Source organism: Anarrhichthys ocellatus, unplaced genomic scaffold (genome assembly GCF_004355925.1).
Source record: "Anarrhichthys ocellatus isolate YVR2014 unplaced genomic scaffold, GSC_Weel_1.0 scaffold112, whole genome shotgun sequence".
NCBI classification, from domain to species: Eukaryota; Metazoa; Chordata; class Actinopteri; order Perciformes; family Anarhichadidae; genus Anarrhichthys; species Anarrhichthys ocellatus.
Genome location: NW_022280142.1, coordinates 191,968 through 213,909, shown reverse-complemented (window position 1 = coordinate 213,909; position 21,942 = coordinate 191,968). Strand labels below are relative to the sequence as shown.

At 44.4% G+C, this 21,942-nt stretch overlaps 3 protein-coding genes and 1 pseudogene across 5 annotated transcripts; 1 reads left to right on the top strand and 3 right to left on the bottom strand.

The window, feature by feature from the left end:
* Positions 1-79: 79 nt before the first annotated feature.
* b3gnt2a (UDP-GlcNAc:betaGal beta-1,3-N-acetylglucosaminyltransferase 2a) lies at positions 80-5,663 on the bottom strand. 2 transcript variants are annotated; one of them, XM_031876596.1, is made up of 3 exons: positions 5,360-5,663; positions 4,224-4,425; positions 80-3,687 (listed from the first exon to the last, which is right to left on the bottom strand). In XM_031876596.1, exon 3 carries the CDS (start codon positions 3,685-3,687, stop codon positions 2,461-2,463), a length of 1,227 nt encoding a protein of 408 aa, XP_031732456.1. In that variant the 5' UTR covers positions 4,224-4,425; positions 5,360-5,663; the 3' UTR covers positions 80-2,460. The 2 variants fall into 2 exon arrangements, with proteins under 2 accessions (XP_031732456.1, XP_031732455.1); XM_031876595.1 differs by having other exon boundaries at positions 4,224-4,359.
* Positions 5,664-7,597: 1,934 nt separating this feature from the next.
* Positions 7,598-11,640, bottom strand: commd1 (copper metabolism (Murr1) domain containing 1). Its single transcript, XM_031876655.1, has 3 exons — positions 11,459-11,640; positions 10,863-11,153; positions 7,598-8,690 (listed from the first exon to the last, which is right to left on the bottom strand). The coding sequence occupies exons 1-3, from the start codon at positions 11,630-11,632 to the stop codon at positions 8,583-8,585; spliced, it is 573 nt and encodes a 190-aa protein (XP_031732515.1). The 5' UTR covers positions 11,633-11,640; the 3' UTR covers positions 7,598-8,582.
* A 906-nt stretch (positions 11,641-12,546) lies between these two features.
* Positions 12,547-15,677, bottom strand: LOC116399491 (uncharacterized). Of its 2 annotated transcripts, XM_031876683.1 has the most exons (5): positions 15,607-15,677; positions 14,780-14,820; positions 14,526-14,641; positions 13,336-13,999; positions 12,547-13,281 (listed from the first exon to the last, which is right to left on the bottom strand). In XM_031876683.1, the coding sequence occupies exons 3-5, from the start codon at positions 14,639-14,641 to the stop codon at positions 13,033-13,035; spliced, it is 1,029 nt and encodes a 342-aa protein (XP_031732543.1). In that variant the 5' UTR covers positions 14,780-14,820; positions 15,607-15,677; the 3' UTR covers positions 12,547-13,032. The 2 variants fall into 2 exon arrangements, with proteins under 2 accessions (XP_031732543.1, XP_031732542.1); XM_031876682.1 differs by having other exon boundaries at positions 12,547-13,999.
* A 1,293-nt stretch (positions 15,678-16,970) lies between these two features.
* LOC116399471 (zinc finger protein 543-like) overlaps positions 16,971-21,942 on the top strand; it is a 7,971-nt pseudogene continuing 2,999 nt past the window's right edge.

Here is a 21,942-nt window from a genome sequence, read left to right as displayed (position 1 = left end):
CAATAAAAATAAATTTAAGAACAACAATGTAAAGCAAATGCTTACCTGTCATCTGTATTAAAAACAACATAATCAAAAATAGGATTAAATCTATTTAATCTTCATCAAAACTTTATTTATCAAAAGACAAAAACACATACAAGACACAAACATGAGCTTTTTCGTTCATTTTTTACTATCTGGAAAAGATTTATGACCAAAACAATAGAGAAACAGACTTGACTCAGAAAAATCTGTATTATTTGAACACAACTCGATGAACTTCTTATTTAAACACGCATACCGTGTATACAAACACAAATACCCAGGATGAATGCTGAGAAAAAGCAGCAACCGCTGGGATGCTAAAACCGATGAACACTGAGCGTTTCACAGTTATCGTACGAATGTAAAAATTCTAATTAGCAAAGTCTTTCTGTGTCGTCTTTGTGTTGCTAAGCAGAAATCAATGTGAGATCATCAGTTCAGAGGTTAATGGTTCAGAGTAGTAGTAGTACTGTAGTAGTAGTAGTAGTAGTACAATACCACAGTTCTACTTTACACACTACCACCAAATGTGATTTCAGCTCCCATCGTCCACGATCTCTCTGGTTCTGTTTGGACCAACCTCTAAATACAAATACATATCATATTTATATAATACTATACTACATATATTTTCTATACTACACTACATTTGCTATACTATATATCATGTTGTACTATATTACTACATTTCGCTTTATATTATATCTGATCACTCATGATTACGATATTATGCTGTTCCACATTCTATCACACTATATCATGTCAATATGTTACCGTTTTATGTGCTACATCATACTTCTATATGAATGCAGACAAACACTTAGTCATATAGTAGTTTAAGTACAACACTGGTAATAGGTACTGTGTGTATTTGTACCACTTGCCTTGTAAGTTTGAGTTTAATTGATCTTGCATAGTTTGTATTTTTATTCTTAGTTTATATACTTCTTTTATTTTTTATCTTTATTTTATTTAACTTTATTATTTTTATTTTAGCAGCCGAGTTTCTCCTTTGGTCAATAAGGGATTTATCTTATCTTACATCAGTCCTGGAAGAGCTGTAACCAAATATATGCACCAGTGAAATCCATATCTGTAAACCTTCTTTCTGAAAGCTCTAAAGAAATCTCACTTTTTGTTTTATTTTAGCTTCGTGCTATAAAATACAAAAGTGCCTGAAAAACAAGCAGAGGTGGCCCATTCTGAAGGGCGATAACGCTATATTTTATGGATATGGAGATACAGTACATCATCTATACACAGTAGGTTTTAACAATTATAACTGTCTTGACTCTCAATGACACGTCTTAAAGGGACAGTACACCTGAAAATCACAAATACAAGTTTTATCTCTTACCTGTAGTTTTATTTAGTAATCTAGATTATTTTGGTACGAGTTGTCTAGTTTGTTCGTCCGCAATATAATATACATGCTCACAACAAGGTCGGTGGTTTATCTCGAGTAACCGGGTCATGATTTCTGGAAAGACATGTTGCTGTTAAGTATTTTTTGGTGCTTTGAGCACCACAAGCCGAGTGACATCTAGTCCCAATACATTCACATAACAGGCTGACATCTCTACGTCCGATATCTCCCACACAACTCACACCAAAACAATCTAGATGAATAAATAGCACTACAGGCAAGAGGGAAAATATGTATTCTAGTAAAAATGTCGGCACAAGGTTGAGTACCTGCTCTGGAAGAAGCCAGTGATGGAGAGACGACGGGTTACGTGGCCCGAGGGAACATCTCGTTTCATTCAGATTCAGATAAACTTTATTATCCCACACGGGGAAACGTGTTTGGTCCAGTTCTTCAGACATGATGACACCATAAAGTCCACAATATAAACGCATACAAACTAAGACCACAACAGACTCGTAATAAAAACACTTTTGATCACGTCTTAGTTGTAGGCTATTTGTCCCGCCCCTCCTCCACTGGGATTGGACGGTTGGGTAAAAAGAAACAGTGAGGAGCGCAGCGTTTTTTAACCAAAGTAGATCGTTTTTCAACTCCCGGCGACCAGGAAAAAAAACCCGCCAAACGTTCAGCGTTCGAGCAGAATACGCAATTAGCGCCTCGTCACGCTGCTAGCGTTATTAGCATAGCTTGAATATGGAGCGTTACAAACATTGAAAGTAATCTTTAAAATACGCTGGCCTCGGGAGAAAAAAATCACTTTGGTGGACACGACCCCTAACATTAGCCGGCTAACATGCGAAAAGCTAGCGAGCTTACATGCTAACACTAACAATTGCTTGTTCACAGTTGGCATGCATGCAAGAATCTGGACTTTACTTTAAAAGGCTATTTTGCTAACAATAGAGAACTCGGAGGTTCTGCTTGGACTTGAGGATTGAACATAATTTTAAAAAAGGTTGTTGAAATCAAACTCAGCAGCGCTAACAAAAGATGAATGAAGGTGTTCACTGGCAGTCCAGCTCCGGTTGGATAATCCAGGACCAGATCCTCAACATCTCCTGAGGCGTCCGGCTGTGGACCAGCATCAGGCTCCGGTAGATGCAGGGGTTGTCCCTGTACTTCTCCTCGATGTCAAAAGTCTTGAAGCCGCTGTGCTTCTCAGGAGCCAGGCCTAGTTTTCTCAGACACATCCCCGTGTAGACATCGTCGATGGGATACAAGACCACCTGCTGAGATGCGATGTAGAGGCGTAGCGCCAACTCCCCCGAGTACAGATATCCTCCGCCTCCTGCGTAAGGCGGGTACGGCCCCACAAACACACTCTCTGGGACAAAATACTTGAGTTTCCGGTCTCGATGTGGACCGGCGTCTCTGATGACGTCGCCTATGAACAAATTCTTGGCCTTGCTCTCCGCCAGGCCTTCAAGGAGCTCAATAACTCGTAGCGTGTTGATTAAGACGTCGTCGTCGCCCTTTAGGACGTACTGGGCGTGGGGGCAGTTTTGGCCGAACCACTCCAGGAAGAGGACCTCCTTCAGGGTCAGGTTGTAGAAGGAGTCCCTGTAGTCCCATTGGAGGAGGTCTCTGTGAAGCTCCGCCTCGTGGCCCAGCATCCCCCGCAGGTCTGGGAAGTAGTCCGCTGACGAGGTGCTGCCAAGCAGGAACACCGTCGCCACGGTGCGATTGGCTAAGACGCCCGCCCGACCCCACGTCTCGCGAATGGCCTGCCGCCGGTCAAAATGTGGGGTCAGGGACTTGACCGCCAGCAGCAGGAAGGGTTTCCCGTCACAAACACGGGGCTGGTTTATCAGCATGGGGTACGTTCTGCAGCGCATGTGCAGAAGGAAATCCTGGAAGCGCTCCGGCAGGGAGTTGTAGTCCACGATTTGCGTGGGGACCCTGTAGTCCGGTTTACAGGGGTCTAGCGGCCCTGTGTCATTCAGCCAATCGGGCAGCTTGCCGGAAAATTCGCCAGACATCGGCGACTTGACGACGGGGTTGTGAATGAAGTCCAGGAGCTGCTGCTCCTTGTTCCAGAAGGATTTGCTCTCTTCCTGCTTGTGCCAAAACCTTGCAGGCTGGACTGGAACCCTCTGGCGAACGCTTCTGTCAAGCCCGAGGTTCCACGACACGCCCACCAGGACGCAGACGAAGATGTTGAGCGACATCATCATCACGCAGAACACCCTCATTTTTTGGCGCGCCACAGGCATGATGCCTCTTTTCTGCATCTACACAAAGAACAACAAATAAAGAAAAAAATCAATTGAAATGCAACAAGAAACGGACTCAAATCTGCAGAGTCAGGACTCACAACAAAGCCAGGATACAAAGGGACATTTGGAAACATAGAGACAGCTCGGTCGAAGCTTCTAGAGAGAATGAAACTGAAAGAATCTGGAACAGCGGTTCAATGGGAAGCTTGATTTCCCCCCAGTTTGGTTTCAGAGCTCAGACTTTTGCACACTAGGCCGCATTTCTTTATCTCTAATCCTGCAGGAACGAGCCCAAGAGCATTCCCCCCTCCCCCCCTCCTCCTCCAGACAGCAATCACATGTTTCCAATTCAGCCGGACACATGACGCCAGTTTACTGGCAGCAGTCTTTGTCATTGTCTGCTGAGCGACACAGAAGAGCACACACGCGTATTAATAAACTTGTTTCCTCGACATATAGAGCAGCGCAAAGCAAATCTCAAGTTACTTAAATACATGTATAAACTTTACAGTGTTGCCATTAACAGATGTATGCCGTCACTCAGACATCACCTGTGACTGGCGTGGAGATGATCGGTCAGTTGGGTCTGCTGGAGACTCGGACCTCTCCTGGCCTCATGTGGATGAGCTGCAGGGTGGAGGAAGACGACGTCTCCAAGGAGAACCAGGCTGCTGTTCCTGGAGCCATCTGGAGTTCAACACAAAGACACGTCAGCCAGGGGGAAACTTCTGCCATTACGACACCTGAACAAACCTGAACACGGGACAATAAAAATTTATTGAAGGGCAAATCTAATTTATTGCCCGCCGTAAAGCCTGGCCCATGTTTGCAGAGCGATATGACTTGTTATGAAAGCTATAAAATCATGCTCAGGTGAAGTCTTGATCGGCAGAGCTGATGTTAAAACCTTCCCTGATAATGCGCTATGAATATGAGAGTTGCCGTTTGGTTTTTACTGAAAGATTCTCAGAGGAAAATATTTTTACTGCACCACATTTATCTGACAGCTTTAGTTAGTTATACTTTTATGTATAGAAACACACAGCCTACTTAAATTATATGAGTACTACACTACTTATATATAGTACACAAAGTATCTAAAACTTGCTCCCCATTGACAAACTACAAAAACAAAATACTCAGAACCTCATAATATCATATGATAAAGGAGTACTTTACTTTTGATACTTTAATTTTGCTGATAATACTTCGGTAAGTAAGATTTTTAATTCAGGACTTTTACTGCTACATTTAGACTAATTATTTTATTTAAGTAAAAAAGGTCAGAGTACTACCAGCCGGAGGATAACGATATTAAAGTGTTTCATTTGAATATTGTCACTAATGAAGCTCCACCTTTGAGTTTTAATTTAATAATATTATAACATTTACCTCCATTGAAACTCGTATTTAGATTTAGTCATTAATCTAATGCGTGAGGTTGAAGCAAAACATTCACATTTGTCGTTTCTTATAATATTTCTATGATGTCCCCAAAGTTCGAGCACTTTCCTATGACGTGATCCGTACAGTAGATGTTACAGTAACAAGGTGAATAAACCCAAACTTCACGTTCATCTCAGTACGTTAAGATAAATTAAGCGATTAAACTCGGAGGTGACTTTTCTGTTATTTCCCTCATCGGTGCAACAAAAACACGTTTCAGTTCATTCTGAGACACACAAACCTCTCAGACGGGCTCCTCGCGTGCTCGTTGTGCAACAGTCCAGAGGTGCTCAACAGGCTGCAGCTTGTGCACCTGAGCGAAGGATCCTTCCAGGTGGCGCAGTTTTTTTTGGGGTTTTTTTGTGGGATCTGGCCTCGTGAAAATATGTTAAAACCTCGAATCCTCAAATCTCCGACGTGCACACCAAAATCACCTCCTCTGTTCCCCGAGTGGGGGGAAAGGTAAAACACGTTTGGTACAAGCGCGCGTCCCGGTGGCGTGTGGCGCGCGCAGTGACTCCTCCCTCAGGTGGAAGGCGAGCTGACAGCTCGGTGATGTTGGTGATGTAAACCGGGGCTCGTTCCCTCCATGCATGAACACCTCCAAGTCCAGTGGAAGGAGTGCGTTCAGGTCCTTTACTGAAGTAAAAAGTACTTACTTAAAGGGACAGTTCACCCCAAAATCAAAAACACACATATCCCCCTCTTACCTGCAGTGCTGTTAATCAATATACATTGTTTTGGTGCGAGTTGCCTAGTTTTGTAAATTTTATTTAATCATTTTAAAGTTTTATTCATCTGTTTTTCATTTTTTTTAATTACACGTCAAATGTAAGGCTTTCTTCCTATTATTATTTATTTTATCTGTAAAAAGAAGGTTTTCTGTTTTTAATTATTCTTAAATGTAGAGCACTTTGAGTTAGTCTGTATGAAATGTGCTCTATAAAGATTATTATTATTATATTCAGAAACCAGGTCATGATTTCTGGGATGAGACATTGCTGTTGATTTTTTCAAATATATATATTTATGGCACTTTTAGCACCAAGTGACATATAGTCACATTACATTAGAGAGAAGGTGACATCTCTACTTCTGATACCTCCAACAATCGGCCACTCACACCAAAACCAGCTAGATTGATAAATAGCACTATAAGGTAAGACGGAAAAAATATGTATTTTGATTTTGGGTGAACTGTCCCTTGTGATGGAAGATTTCTATGTTAATCGGGAGAAGAGAGAGTTGTTCACAAATCAATAACAAAGTCTTCAAAAGATTCAAAGTTGTCTTTGTCCATTTATTTGCTTGCAAGGGAAGAGTGCACCACAGATACTCATTCAGCTGTCTGTGGTGTGAGCTTCAACGAGATACAACATTCAGCATCCTTTTATACTGTACCTACAGAGGCCTCCGCCTCACATGACTCCCAAGAAGGAAGTGTCTAGTCTGGTCTTCTCTGGTTCATGCAGGTAGCTCAACTGTGAGTCGGTTGTGGTTTGTTCCTGTTTTAAACTAGCCTTCCGAGAAACAGAGTATGTGAACATGTCTTCAGTTAAAGTAAAAGTACTCACTGTGCAGTAAAATGTTCCCCGTCAGTGTTTGACTGTAATATCTGTTTCTGGATTAATATCACTGCTGCATTAATGTGTTTGTTACATTTTACTGCTGCAATGTTTTTATCTCCTTTACATCCTGTTGTCTAGTTTAATCTTCATCAATGCATCATGTTCTATAAGATCATCACGTGTTTGTAGCGTCTCCAGCTGATCCAAGAGTCTTTTTAAAGAGTTTATTAATCTGAAGAAGTAGGAGGATTTTATCAACACATAAAGGAACATTTCATCCTTCAGTTTATCACAAACATTCAACATCAACACATCTGGAGATACCAGGTTTAAACTGGACAGGAAGTAGTTATTTAAAGGAGTCTTTAAAGTCAGACAAATGTGGAAGAAAGGTACAATATTTGCCTCCGAGATGTAGTGGAGTAGTATGAATTTAAATACAAATAGAAATACTCAAGTGAAGTACAAGTACAACATGAATTTGTACTGAAGTAGTACTTGAGCGAATGTACTTGACTACCTTCCACCACTGCAGATTTCAGCATTAAAGCATAGTGTGAATACAGTTTAAGCGTCAGTCTTCTTAGAACAATGAGCTCCGCTCATGAATCAAGAGGGGAACTCAGCGCGGAGACTGGACTGTCTCATCACCCACAACCATCCCCTCCGACCCCGGGCCTCATCCGCGCCCAGTCAACGGCCAACGGACGACGAGCGGCCGACAGTCAGCGCAACGTGATTTCACAAAGACGAGAAAATATTCACATGGAGCAGTTTCAAAGCTCCAAAGGTGGACGGACGGAAACATCCCCGCACCCTGAAGCACCGGCAAATCCCGTTTGTGTAAGAGAGACATTACCGACCTTTGTTTCAGTACTTGAGACAATAGACAGTAAAACACGAAGGCAAACTTTTTGCATCTTAAATCATCTCAAGACAACTTTTAATCTTAATTGGCACAAATCTGCGTGTAAGAACATTTTATATACAGAATATTACAACAATGTCTGAACAGCAGTTGGGCTGCGTTTACAATCCTGTGGCACAAAAGCAGAACTGTGACCTGAAGCGGGGGTTTTATGGTTCAAACGTTACTGATTAAAGAGTTTCTTTATGGAGCTGATTTCAGCATTTTATTGCAGGTTAGGTATCTAGTCGATGTCATAAACATCGGGAGTGATGCAGCTTCCTCTCTGAACAGCCACAGAAAAGAGATAAAACACCAGTGAAAAGTTCCACATGCACAGTGAGTGTTGAAGTAGAGGAAGTAATGTTTATCACTGGATCATGCTCTGGTTATTCTGGCCCACAATCCTCTGCACAGCGGATATTTGAGCAAGAGGGTCAAAGTTCAAGGTGCAACGTTATGACAAAGTAGTATGTTCCAGCTGAACGCACACTGCGTGCAACGTTGCGTATTTTGTAAGAGAGTACGAGACTTGGAACGCAGACAACAGGCCGACTTCTGTCCGTCTAAACTGGACTTTGTCTGCTGCACTTCGAGCTCAATACAGACGTCAGGGGTTGTGACATTTCCATCGCCGTACCTCGTCATGAGACGGACCAGGAACTGAGCCTGTTCTCTACAAAGCCAGCAGACTCCATTGAAAAAAAAAAAAAAAAAGCTGATTTTACTTCACAGAACACAGGAGCTGCTGGTCTACCGCTGCCTCGATCGGTCGGTTAGCGTGTTTATTGTGTGACTTTGTCGTTTTAAATAGTTTGTTCGGATTCGCTGAAGTCACACGATAACACACACACAAACTAACCGATCGAGGCCACTTCACAAACTATCCCTTTAATGTGTGAACAGGTCGTCTCTGAGTCCGCGGGCCGGTGGAGAGGCCATGTTGGATCCATTCAGAGCGGGTCAGACGTCGTCTCTCGCACACGGTTTCAGGTGCGGTGAACGATTCGGTCGATGCTCTCCTGGATCTCGGACATGTTCTTCAGCAGCTGGTTGACTTTGGTTTCATCAAACTCCAGACACACAAACTCCGAGTCCTGAGACAGCGGGAGGGAGGAGAAGGAAAGACATTACAGCACACGCTATTTATAAGAGCAGACGTTCAGAGCGTTAAGCTAAACAGGTGGGGTTCACTTTATTAGCTTTGATGGCCAAGTGTCTCTATTGATGTCAGTATCACGCTGAAACACAAAGCCTAATGTGTTCACCGCCTAAATGAGAATTAGCAATAATTAGTCACGATAGATCAGGATGTGGGAGAGGTGAAAGATGGGGTGAGGTGAAAGGTCAATGTCTAAAAATGACTTCAATTTAGTTTCAAGATCTTCCTCACTGTCAGAGTTTTGGGTTCATTTTGTAAAAATAAAGTCCGATGAAATCTAAAAGGTGAAACATGTAACACCAAAGTATGTTTTACATTTTGTACTAGCAGTCATTTGTGTCTTCATCATTTCAAGTGTTAATTGTTAAAAGAAATGTGAAATGTTGTTGTTTTCACAGTAACTCAGTCACTAGTTTGAAAACAGCAACACAAACTCTTCTCACTGAGCTTCACTGTGTTCATTACTATTTAAAAATGAATGAAGTTCTGCTGTAACAGGAGGGTATCCCATCTGCCCCGTCACCGTGTCCTCCGATTGTTCTCCAGAATGGACGTCACGCCGCGGTGATCAGCTAATAGATCCATGTCTCTCAGCTCAGAGTGTGAGACATTAAAGCCATGATTTTATTTATTTATGAGGATACAGAGGCTCAATAATCAGGTGACTATAAGAAACAGAAACACGTATATACTGATAATAATACAAACTTTTAACATAATCAGGGCTGCAACTAATGGGTTGCCTCCTGGTTCATGCAGAAGTAAATATAAACAGTTTGGCTTCATTTCCGGTCTCATCCAGCTCCACTGGTATCTAAGCCTTTAAGGACACCTTGATGTTTAGTGTAACACCCTCCACCTACTTCTGCAACCTTCAGGCTATAATTAGACGTGAACTAATGGACCAATAACAGTGTGTGTGTCCTGCAGTACTACAGGACGATACAGCGGACTGATAGCACGCTGCTTCCAGTCTGCTGACCTGCTTTCTCTGAGCTGTGGGACCTGCAGATCGGATTCACGGAGAACCGGGACACACTCCTGAAGAACAAACATTTTCTTGCTTGTTATTGGTCAAGTTGATCTCTGGCTTTGGCTGATAATCAGCAGATGCTTTGCTGCTCTTGTTTCATTGCACCAAAAATGTTTTTTGTTTTGAAATGTTCAACATATTAAGAGTAGCAATGCTTTGACGTCATTATCCTTTGGGAGGGGCTTTGAAAGGGTTTTCAGCCCAGGACCCAGATTGAGTAAAATTAGCCTTCTCATGGGACCCAGGCTCATTAAAACAGACCAGTAATCCGTCCAGAGCCAGAGCCAGAGCCAGAGCCAGGCCTCCTGCTTTAGTGCAATCTATCCCCAAAGCCAACGCATGCATGTTGTCTGCAGTGTTTACTGGTATTTAAACTGCATAAAGATGTTTGTTTGGGAACTTTCCCTTGTTTTACCCCAATTATTCTATCAGCAGGATGGAAGTCAACCAGGCGGCAAACTCCGGGTCTGAAAAGTGAAGCCAGTGCTGAAGTGCGTTTAACTTGCATTCTCTCTACTGACCACCAGGGGGCGACTCCTCTGGTTGTGTAGAAGTCTATGAGAAAATGACTCTACTTCTCTCTTGATTTATTCCCTCAGTAAACATTGTCAACATGAGTTTATGGTCTCAATCTCTAGTTTCAATTATTCTTCAATACAGCATGATGTTCATTTAGTGAATTATGATCCATTTAGAGTCAAACAGAGTCTAAAAGCAGGGTATGCTTTAGGGCGGGGCTTACTGTGATTGACAGGTCGCTACAACGGCGTTGTCCGGTCTGGGAGTTGTATTTTCGTCTTACAACTTTAACATTGTGTTTTCAGTTCATGAAAGATAATTGTAACATTTTCGCCTAAAAATTGTCTTATTCAGCCCTGTACTTAGCTCCACCCTCTCGCGTCACTTCTGGTTGCAAAAAACCAAGATGGCGACGGCCAAAATGCTGAACTAAAGGCTTCAAAACTGCAGTCCAGCGCTGCTCCCTCAACATGCAGCAGTAGAACACGGCGGCTTCACTGGTGTGTTTCCAGCATCGATGTGTGACAGTGAATGAGGAAACACCGTCAGCCTCACCTGTCCGGCTCTGCCCAGCTCCAGCTCCATCAGGGCTACGGGGCCCCCGTGGTCTGCGTCCCCCCGGCTGGCTGCGGTCGGGAGGTCCACCCTCCAGGAGAGGCCCCTGAGGCCGGGCTCCCAGCAGCTCTGAGCCAGCAGGCTCTCCCTCACCCGGACTCTCTGGCTCTTCCAGAAGCGAGAGAGGGCGGCGGCCTGTTCGGCGGTCAGCCCGCCGCCTCCCTGCCTCCTGGTCTGGGCAGTGAGGAAGGCCTCCAGCTGGGCGTGGTCCATGTCGGCCGTGGCGATGGACTGAGAGGTGGAGGGGGAGAGGAGGAGCATTAAATAATGTAATACACATAGATAAGAAAATCTATCTAAATAAACACCAGGTACTGATACCAGGTACTGTATGTTAGTGCTGCCCCCTGCTGGCAACAGGAGAGACTCACAGAAAGACTAATGAATGAAAACACATCAGTTTTAATACACCCGTGACCTTCGTGACATATTGTACTGTAGCGACACATTGCATTTATAGTGTATATTATTTATTTATAGTACAATATCAGGAAACTGCCTGCTGTGTTACTTCCAGGATGAAGGCGTTGCATTACCTTTAGGAGGCCTTTCATTCTCTCGTGCAACACCCTGAACTCCTCGTGCGACAGCTCGCGGTACAGCTCGTTCTTCAGCAGCTCCTCCGTGATTTCCGTGTTGTTGTAATAAACGTGTTGAGCTATTCCACTCAACAGTCCGCTCAGAGACTTCGTCGCGTCCACATCCGCCATGTTTTCTCTTCTCCGTGAAGTCACATGAGTGACGGACGGATCGTATCACGTGAAGGACGTCACGACGCACGGCATTGTGGGAGTTGTAGTTTTTACAAAATATATTTATTTACAGTGCCAGAGCAGGAACTGTTATTCGTTTATTTTTCACATTTCTCCGTACGTAAAAAGTATACTTAATATAACAAAACAAGACCTACCAGAATCTATGTATTCCATACTGGAAGTATTGGAGCAACGGTGACTTTATTTTGAGTTTTGCAGGGTTTACAAAGTAATATGTGCTCCTCACAATTCAGTTCAATAATTTGTTTGTATATATTTTATTGCAGTCACAGATATCTGTTTGTTTTTTTAAAGACAAATCCGAGCAAAGCTTTGTAAAGAAAACAGGTCATTTCGTCAACACTGACTCCTGAAACGTACGTGTATGGGATCACTGCACTTGTTTATTGAAGTGCTCTACTTAAGAAATTCAACATTTTTCGAGGCAATTGTTCTTGTTACAATGACAACCTTCAAATGTTCCCGGATTTGCAAGAAAAGCAAAAGATCTCACTCGTGGTTATTTGTCTTTAATGCAGAAGAAGATCTTCCACTGGACAGCAGGCCTTGCTTTCAGCCCTTTTGATGGGAGGAACTGGTGTTCGCTGGGAGTCTGGTGGTTCAACTGAACGAACTTCACACAGGGACTGATCAGGCCAAGGAGAGCCACACTGTGAGTGTCTGCTATTAATTCTTAAGTCTCTGTAACTGACTGAAGAAATATTCAGGTGTCTGATTAAAGTTAGATTACCAGTCAACTAACTACAGGGCTCTGCTCTACGCTTACATTTATATTGAGGGGCCTCCACATATAGCACTGCTGTATTGCAGACGTTCCAAAATGACTGACACACAGAGAGACCACAATAGATGCTTAGCCAAGCTTTAATCAGAAAGAACAGAACAATGCTTTAGAAGTGCAGTGACACATGTGGGAACAAAATTCTGTTGGACTGTTTGAACTCTATATTCACCCCCACATATTATTTTTTCTTTTCTTTTTCGAGTTGGGTTTGCTCAGGCAGGTGGAAAACAAGTCCATTCATAGTTGTTCTAATCGCAGCACAGAGGTGCTTGGTGCTTGGTCATTATCTGAAATGTATTAAGAACTAGAAAAATCAAGATCAATTCTGCCATTTTGCTCTGGCGCAGATAAAACACACTGGCTGTACTTTTGTGGAGTAGTTTGGAAACTGGGAATCCTTTCAGTATCACTGCCACTGCAGGTATTAAGAGTTTTACATGGCGGAGAGCGAAGTTATTAAATCTATTAAAACACATTTTTATTAAGCATGCGGTGCTGATTTGTCTCAGTAAGATTAATTGGGCTGCTGCTCAGATTGTTGTTACCCGTATCATTGCAGGCCACGTTTGCTTTGCTTCCTAACCTTGGACCCTTTTCCTCGTCTGCCGCCTCCTCTACCCTTGCTTTGCTTCCTAACCTTGGACCCTTTTCCGCGTCTGTCGCCTCCTCTACCCTTGCTTTGCTTCCTAACCTTGGACCCTTTTCCTCGTCTGTCGCCTCCTCTACCTTTGCTTTGCTTCCTAACCTTGGACCCTTTTCCTCGTCTGTCGCCTCCTCTACCCTTGCTTTGCTTCCTAACCTTGGACCCTTTTCCTCGTCTGTCGCCTCCTCTACCCTTGCTTTGCTTCCTAACCTTGCCTTCCCTCGTTCCTCTGCCACCGCCTATTCCTTCACTTATGCCTGTGGCTATCCCTCCACCTGGTGCTGTCTCTTTGCCTGTGTCTGTGCCTGTTGCTGGGACTTCCCTTGCTTCCTCGTCTTCGCGCTGCTCTTCATTAGACGAGGCATCGTTTGCCACACACGAGGGCGTAACATCTCCACCTGAAGAGCAGCTGGTGCACTGGAAAGGATCATGTCCGGGTTCATAACAGCGGAATATATTGTCGAGCCCGAGTTTAGAAATTGCAAGCTGCTTGAAGGATTCAGCCAGTCGCCACGTGTCCGCGGCAGGAACATCGGGCACTTTAGAAAACACGAACGCGTAACCGTTCCACTTCTGGACGATGGCGTTGACCTGGTCGGCGATGTCGTTTGCGTTTGTTGGGCAACATGGGGAATCTTCAGAGTAGATGACGAGGAAATGACCCTGGCTGCTCGCCATGAGGGTTTGTATGTTTTCTAGCACTGCCCGTGATCGTGCTGCTGCCACCACCCGGGTGCCCTGGTACACTCGACCCTCTGAAACAGCTTGTTTCACGCTGTCTGCTGGGTCACTCTGAAAGACTTGCTGAAGATCATTTATGTCTTGGTTCTCTGGGACGTTCACAGCCAGACTGAAGGCGCCATCGAGTGCATACCTGCCCAAAGGAAAACATTGAATGAGTATCGTGGGTTCAAGAGAATGCAAGACGTAAAATAATGCAGAACTTAAAATATAACATATATGAAATATTAAATATAATCATGTCTTTGTGGTAGACATGTGTACAGTAATTCCATAATGATCACAAAATGTTTTTAAATAGTTTCATTAAACTATTTATTATAAACTATGCCAGATAACTTGCATCACTTGATTGACTCTCTGGTCCGCCGTGTAAGTTGTGTTCGTTGTTCACTTATATTTGAATCAAATATTTAAATCGCTCTACGAGTTTGGCAACAATCAATTAGAATTTAGGTAAATAAATACACTTTACTAAGAGAATCTAACTGCATTAGTAGACTCAATCAAGTTTAGCAAAAAGACAGAATACAAAGAAATAAATATTGAAATGAATATTATATTTCTTTGACTGTGACTGGAATCTCCATTCCACACAGATGTTTGAATCGTAGAAGTAGAAGAGTAAAGACATAGATCTACAGTCTTTGTGGACTTACTCCTTCTTGATGCCTTCTATAATACTTGTGAGCCAGTTCTGGTCCACAGCAGCCAAACTGTCTCCAGCAGACAGGAAGACGGTCAGCACCACGGCCATCCAGCGCAGGCCAGCCATCTGCACACAGTTCAGGTTTAATAACACACAGCATCGTCACAAACCAGATAATAAACCCTCACCCTGTTTAGAGTATTCAACACAATGTTGGATCACATTTCAAATATTTTCTTCTGAGAAGAAGATTAAATAACTCACCGTTACCTCTGTTGCCAGCGGTCTCTTCTGGTTCTAACACTCTACAGAAAGGACACAAAAAGCAGGGACGAGCATTAAGAGCACAAATACTATTTGATAATCAGGGATGCAAAACTGAACCGTAAAAAAAAAAGGAACTGCTTAATGACGTACAAACTGAACCGTGGGCTTGTTGAACCGTTAAACGGCCTGCTAATTATTGGATGAGGGGCCAGAGACGAAGAAGAGACATTTATCTGAACATAGGCCTACTTGACCATTAAGTAGCCTGCCTTATTTCATGCACACAGACACACACACACACACACTTGTGCTGGGTGCTTCCCTCTCAACTGTGCATATTCGTTGTAGATTGTAGAGATTGCACTCCATCTCCGTTTCATTTTTGTGGTTTTGTTTGTTGCATAAACTATTACATTTTTTATAATTTATTGACTGATTGAAAAGTCAAAAGTAATTTCCCTTTTTCTAACAAATAGACATTAATATTTATATTTCTAGAAATGTTCAGAAATCTGTAATCAGGCCTTTTAGAAATCCTGCTAAATAACTAACAACCAGGCGTCTCCAGCAGTTACAAATAACAGAATCACATGTGCTCATGTCCAGCTGAAAGGATTAGTTGATGAATTAAATGTATTTTTCTTACATTATATTGTATTTTTACACGTTGGACTGTTGGCTACAAAAATGAATTCAAAGATGTAGTCTAACCTGTGCTTATCACTATTTTCTGACACTTTACAGAACAAATTATTAATCATAAAAATCATCAGCAAATGAATCACGAATGAAAAAGAATGATTAGCTGCAGTCCATTCATGTACCTGCTGTAGTGTAGAGAGGCCTCTGATGCTCTGCACACGGCTTTCTTCTCAGCGTTAGAAGGGAAGGTGCTGCCACAGTGACCACAGAGGGAACGCACATCTTTCTTTATAGAGGACATCGGACAAACCCCTCACCTCTCATCATACCCTTATTTAAACATGTCTTTCAAAAAGTAGGAAGAGGAAGATAAGAAAAAGGGTTTTATGTCAGCATGATTTGTGAAGCTGTGAAAGTGAGGCACACACGGGGGTCTCGCATACATGCCCAGCCGGGACTTACACATCATCAAAAATGTTAATTAACATTAAAACAAAGAATGTTTAACTCTGTCAACACGTCTGTGCTTTACAGTAGATGTCACATAGCAGAGATGTTTCTGTAAATGTGTAGTCTGATTTTAGAACTTTTATGACAGTAGACCTTCCAGTTCAAACACCATCATTTCAACACTTTTCTATCTTTATCCAGACTGTACACCTTTCCTCTCATGGTATTTTTTGTGAGTTAAGAATTTTTTTCTGCTTCTCTGTTCATGAATGAACCGTCAAATTCTTCTCAGTAGCCTTCAACGTACATAAAGTCAGTTCAGAGAACACTTTTACAGGACGATAGTAAAATATAAAGTTATTAAACTGAGGTGAGCAAGCTGGACAACAAACTATGTATAGAGGTCAGATTGTTGCTAAACACTGTATGTACAGTAGTCGTGGTACAGGCAGTAACCCTGCCATTAGATCTCTGCAAAATCTATACAAAACCATACGTGGTGTGGTTTATGAAACAATTTGAACATCAATGCTGGAAGCATGGCAAACTATTTGTATCATTGATTAACTGATTTACATGTGTCAAGACAAAATGATAAACATAGTTCCAGCTTAGAAAATGTGGATCACTTGCTGCATCTCTTTATCTGATGTGAGAGTAAACTGAACATCTTTGTTCTGTGTTTTTCCAACAAAACGAGAAATATGAAGACGTCCCTTTGGGCTCGGGGAGATTTTGATCATTTTATTTATAGAAAAAGCTTCTTCAGTTGAAGCTCTGCATTTAAGTAAATGTTTGGCACAAAAAGCAAAACTCTCGGCACCAAACACGACGTCAACACATTCGTGCTTTAGATCAGCCTCTGGATCATATGTCCAAGATGATGCTTCTTTATCTGTCTTGTACCCACAAAGGCGTTCATTAAATCGTTATTATGCTTCGTTATAATAGTATATATTTTATCAATTATATTATACAAGTACAACTGTGACGGTCACCACATAATTTTTGTGCCTACATGTGGAACTAAATGTTCACAAGCTTGTTGGTGCTACTCGGACCTTTTATTAACGCACAATAGTCCGTCTCGGTATGTCTTCCGGAGTTTGTCTGGAGGAAACGTCTCTGTGGTTTAGTGAAAATGTCTGAAGTCCAAATGATGAGATGTTTACTCAACCAGCGACTAACTGCGGCTGCTGAAGAGATATTTGGTCTGTTTGAAAGAACGATAGCAGAGTACGAGGAGGAACTTTCTGCTTTAAAAGAGCAGAACGAGCGACAACGGAAACTCCTGGACGCTGTTTTCAACCCTCAGCTGCGGTTACACAGAGCAGGTTGGTTCATTTTATTTCTTCTGTTCATGCTCCGGCTGATAACGTTTCTATGTAGTTTGGAGTGAGACTCTGTTCATTCAATGAATCTTTTTCTTCTTCTTCTGATCTGTTCTCTCAGCTTCTAGATGACAGGAAATATTTACACTTAAAAGTAAAGTTTGTTCTCTTTCATAACACCACGTGGATTTTGCAGCGTGTTGAATTCTAAAATGATTAATGTGTTCATGGTCACATCAGACTGCGTTCAAGTCAGCAGACACTTACATGTTAGTGCACCTATGTGCTGAAAATCACGGTAAACGCATTCAAACGGCACAGATCGAGCGAGGGAAGGATTTTGAAAGTTAGCGGAAAGATTACCGTGAGACAGCATCCGGTTTCTTCAGACGAACATCCGGTTTTCAGAATAAGATGCCAAAGTATACATATTGCATAATGGAAATGAGATTAAACTAATTATATTCACATGAAGTATAAAACATGCTACCTGCATCTTGTGAGTTAAAGGGAAAATACACCTAAATTGTGCGTAAAGTGTCTTTATTCTTTGACATGAGGGTTGCTGGAAATTAATAATACCTGACCCACAGTCAATTAAGATATTTTACTAAGCAAAAACTCTGAACTGATTCATATGTTCATGTCACACAAGAGTTTATTAAAATATTATATTATCTGGGTCCATTGATACACCGGAAAGGGGGTGCAGCATATGGCGGGACCACCGAACCACTCTCTGCAGTCAAGTGAGCCGTTATCCGCGGAACCTCGGTCACGTCAGCCAGCGCTTGAAATGTAATGCTCGTCTATTCGAGGTGCTATGGTACGGGTGCTTGGATAGCCCAAAAACCCCGGAAATAGACCCATATTTGATCGATAATTTGCCCAATTTGACAAAGACATTATTATTTTGTACATTATATGAAATCCAACAATAATATAATTTGAAGTTACACTTCTGTACTATCTTTAATACTTATCTTCTCCGCGAATTGCCACCTTAACGTGGTGGAGGAGTTTGAGTGGCTCAGTGATCCTGGGAGCTATGTTGTCCGGGGCATTAGGCCCTGGTAGGGTCTCCCAAGGCAAACAGGTCTCAGGGGAGAGCCCAGACTAAGAGCGGTTCAAAACGACCCCAATGAAAAGCAGCCCACGGACTTCAGTCACCTCGCCTGGACCAGGGAAACCGGGGCACCCTCCCGGAGCCAGACCCAGGAGGGGAGCTCGTCGGCGAGCGTCTGGTGGCCGGGCCTTCGCCCATGGGGCCCGGTCGGGCTCGGCCCGAATAAACAGCATGGAGCAGCCACCCTGTGGACCCACCACCCGCAGGGATAAGCATCGGGGTCGGGTGCAATGCAGGCCGGGCGGCGGGTCAGGCGGGAGGCCTGGGCAAGCCGATCGCCGGCAGCATAGACTAGCTCTAGGGACGTGGAACGTCACCTCGCTAGCGGGGAAAGAGCCAGAGCTGGTGCGGTACCAGCTAGATATAGTTGGACTCACCTCCACACAGCGCTGGCTCTGGAACCAAGCTCCTGGAGAGGGGTTGGACTTTGTCCTTTTCCGGAGTTGAGGAGGCGACAGACGAGGAAAAGGGTACAAGGTTAGGAAGCAAAGCAAGGGTAGAGGAGGCGGCAGACGAGGAAAAGGGTACAAGGTTAGGAAGCAAAGCAAACGTGGACTGCAATGATACGGGTAACAACAATCTGAGCAGCAGCCCAATTAATCTTACTGAGACAAATCATGGGAGGAGTTCGGGGAGGCCATGGAGAAGGACTTTCGGTTGGCCTCAAGGAGGTTCTGGCAAACCATCTGACGACTCATGAAGGGAAAGCAGGGCTTACCCCAGGCTGTTCTCAGCAGGGGCGGGGGGAACTGCTGACCCGGACAGGGGACATCGTCGGGCGGTGGAAAGAGCACTTTGAGGAACTCCTAAACCCGACCAACATGTCCTCTGCAGAGGAGGCAGCACCTGAAGATCTAGGGGGAGGCTCACCCATATCCCTGGCAGAGGCCGCTGAGGTAGTCAAAAAGCTCCTCGGTGGCAAGGCGCGGGGGTGGATGAGATCCACCCTGAGATGCTGAAAGCGCTGGACATAGTTGGGCTGTCCTGGCTGACACGCCTCTTCAATGTCGCATGGGGGTCGGGATCAGTGCCCATGGACTGGCAGACCGGGGTGGTGGTTCCCATTTTCAAAAAGGGGGACCGGAGAGTGTGCTCGAATTACCGGGGTATCACACTACCCAGCCTCCCGGGGAAGGCTTATGCCAGGGTGCTGGAAAGGAGGCTCCGACCGTTTGTCGAACCTCAGATTCAAGAGGAGCAATGCGGATTCCGTCCTGGCCGTGGAACAGTGGACCAGCTCTTTACCCTCGCAAGACTACTGGAGGGGTTCTTGGAGTTTGCCCAACCAGTCTACATGTGCTTTGTGGACTTGGAGAAGGCTTTCGACCGGGTCCCTCGGGGGTTCTTGTGGGGGGTGCTGCGGGAGTATGGGGTGCCGGACCCATTACAACGGGTGATCCGGTCTCTGTACGACTGCAGTAGGAGCTGTGTCCGCATTCTTGGCAATAAGTCAGACACGTTCCCGGTGGGTGTTGGCCTCCGCCAGGGCTGCCCTATGTCTCCGGTCCTGTTCGTGACTTTCACGGACAGTCAGGTTCGGGGGTCTCGGGATCGCCTCTCTGCTGTTTGCAGATGATGTGGTCCTGTTAGCCTCCTCGGATCGTGACCTCCAGCATTCACTGGGGCGGTTTGCAGCCGAGTGTGAAGCGGTGGGGATGAGAGTTAGCACCTTCAAATCTGAGGCCATGGTGCTCTGCCGGAAACCGGTGGATTGCTCCCTCCAGGTGGGGACGGAGTGCCTACCTCAAGCGAAGGCGTTCAAGTATCTCAGGGCCTTGTTCATGAGTGAGGGTAAGATGGAGCGGGAGATCGACAGACGGATCGGTGCGGCTGCAGCAGTAAAGCAGGCGCTGCACCGGACTGTCTTGGTGCAGAGGGAGCTGAGCTGGAAGGCAAAGCTCTCAATTTACCACTCGGTCTACGTTCCTACCCTCATCTATGGTCACGAACTCTGGGTCGTGACCGAAAGGACAAGGTCACGGCTACAAGTGGCCGAAATGAGCTTCCTCCGTAGGGTGGCCGGGCTCAGCCTTAGAGATAGGGTAAGGAGCTCGGTCATCAGGAAGGAGCTTGGAGTCGAGTCGCTACTCCTTCGCGTCGAAAGGAGTCAGCTGAGGTGGTTCGGGCATCTAATTAGGATGCCTCCTGGACGCCTCCCACTGGAGGTTTTCCAGGCATGTCCAACTGGGAAGAGACCCCGGGGAAGACCCAGAACACGCTGGAGGGATTACATCTCCCAGCTGGCCTGGGAACGCCTCGGGATCCCCCAGAATGAGCTGGAACATGTTGCCGGTGAGAGGGAAGTCTGGGTCAGCCTGCTTGGCCTGTTGCCACCACGACCCGACCCCGGATAAGCGGAGGAAAATAGATGGACCTCACATCTTGTGAGGAAAGAGCCAGGAAGATGTTCAAATCAGGGAGTACAAAGTATAAAATAAATACACACAATTATACATCATATTTTTTTTTTAGTTTTCATGGTAACATATGTTGCCGCAAAGTGCTGTCCCATTCCTATTTACACCATTTCAAGCCCTCACAGTCTCTCACACTCAACCACTTACCAGGTGACGTCAGTAAGTCCTTGAGGGTTCAGGGTTTGAGGGTTTAGGGGGGACATTGGGATTGGGCCTCAATCAAACCAGCATGAGGAGGAGGTGCCAGGCTGTTGTGGCTGTGTATGGTTCTTCCACACACTACTGAGGCTCCTGTTAGTGGCAATTTTACAATTTATTCATTGAACAATGTCTTGTTTCTTCCTTGTTACCGATAGACTTCAATCATCCAATCCACCAAACAAGAGTCGATAGCAAAAGTAGAATATGCTGTTTGGCAGAGAAGATTTGGCAAATTTTTCATGGGCGCAACCCACATACTCAGCTGTGCTGCTCATCCCAGAATTGCATGATCCTTACAAATGGGGCAACGTTTGAAAGGTAAATAAACAGGCTTTCCAACGGTATAAAATGTATTGCCGAGAAGAATTGTTACAATAGAGAAATAATCTACCAAACACTAATTTCCGAAATTTTTGTTCGATGTTTATGTGCGTTATCTCGTCTCCTCTCCCTTCACCCTCCCCCTCACAGATGTTGTCGCCCGCTGCGCCCACCAAGGCCAGGTTCCCAGCCTTTTCGTGGGAAGAGGGTTAGGGTGGTATATGCAGGTGTAAGCGATACAAGTTATAACTAAAAGAACCATATGATAAATTTCCACAACACTGACGACCTCATGGTGCGTCACGCTGCTGGTGCGTTGTCTTTACAATTTGTGTTGGCATGTCTGTTTGGTAACTGTGCACAGGGAGTGTAAGAGGGAATGATGGCAGGAAAAAAGTGTATGTACAGGAGACTATTTGCTCAACACTAATATTTCTTTGTAACGTCTCTGTGTGTGTTTACTGTTTTCCTGTAGACGTCCAGCAGCTGTTGGTGGTTCAAGAAGAGGTTCCCCCTGAGCAGCAGGAGTGGAGCTCCAGTCTGGACCAGGAGTACCCAGAGCCCCCACACATTAAAGGGGAACAGGAGTACCCAGAGCCCCCACACATTAAAGAGGAACAGGAGTACCCAGAGCCCCCACACATTAAAGAGGAACAGGAGGACCCAGAGCCC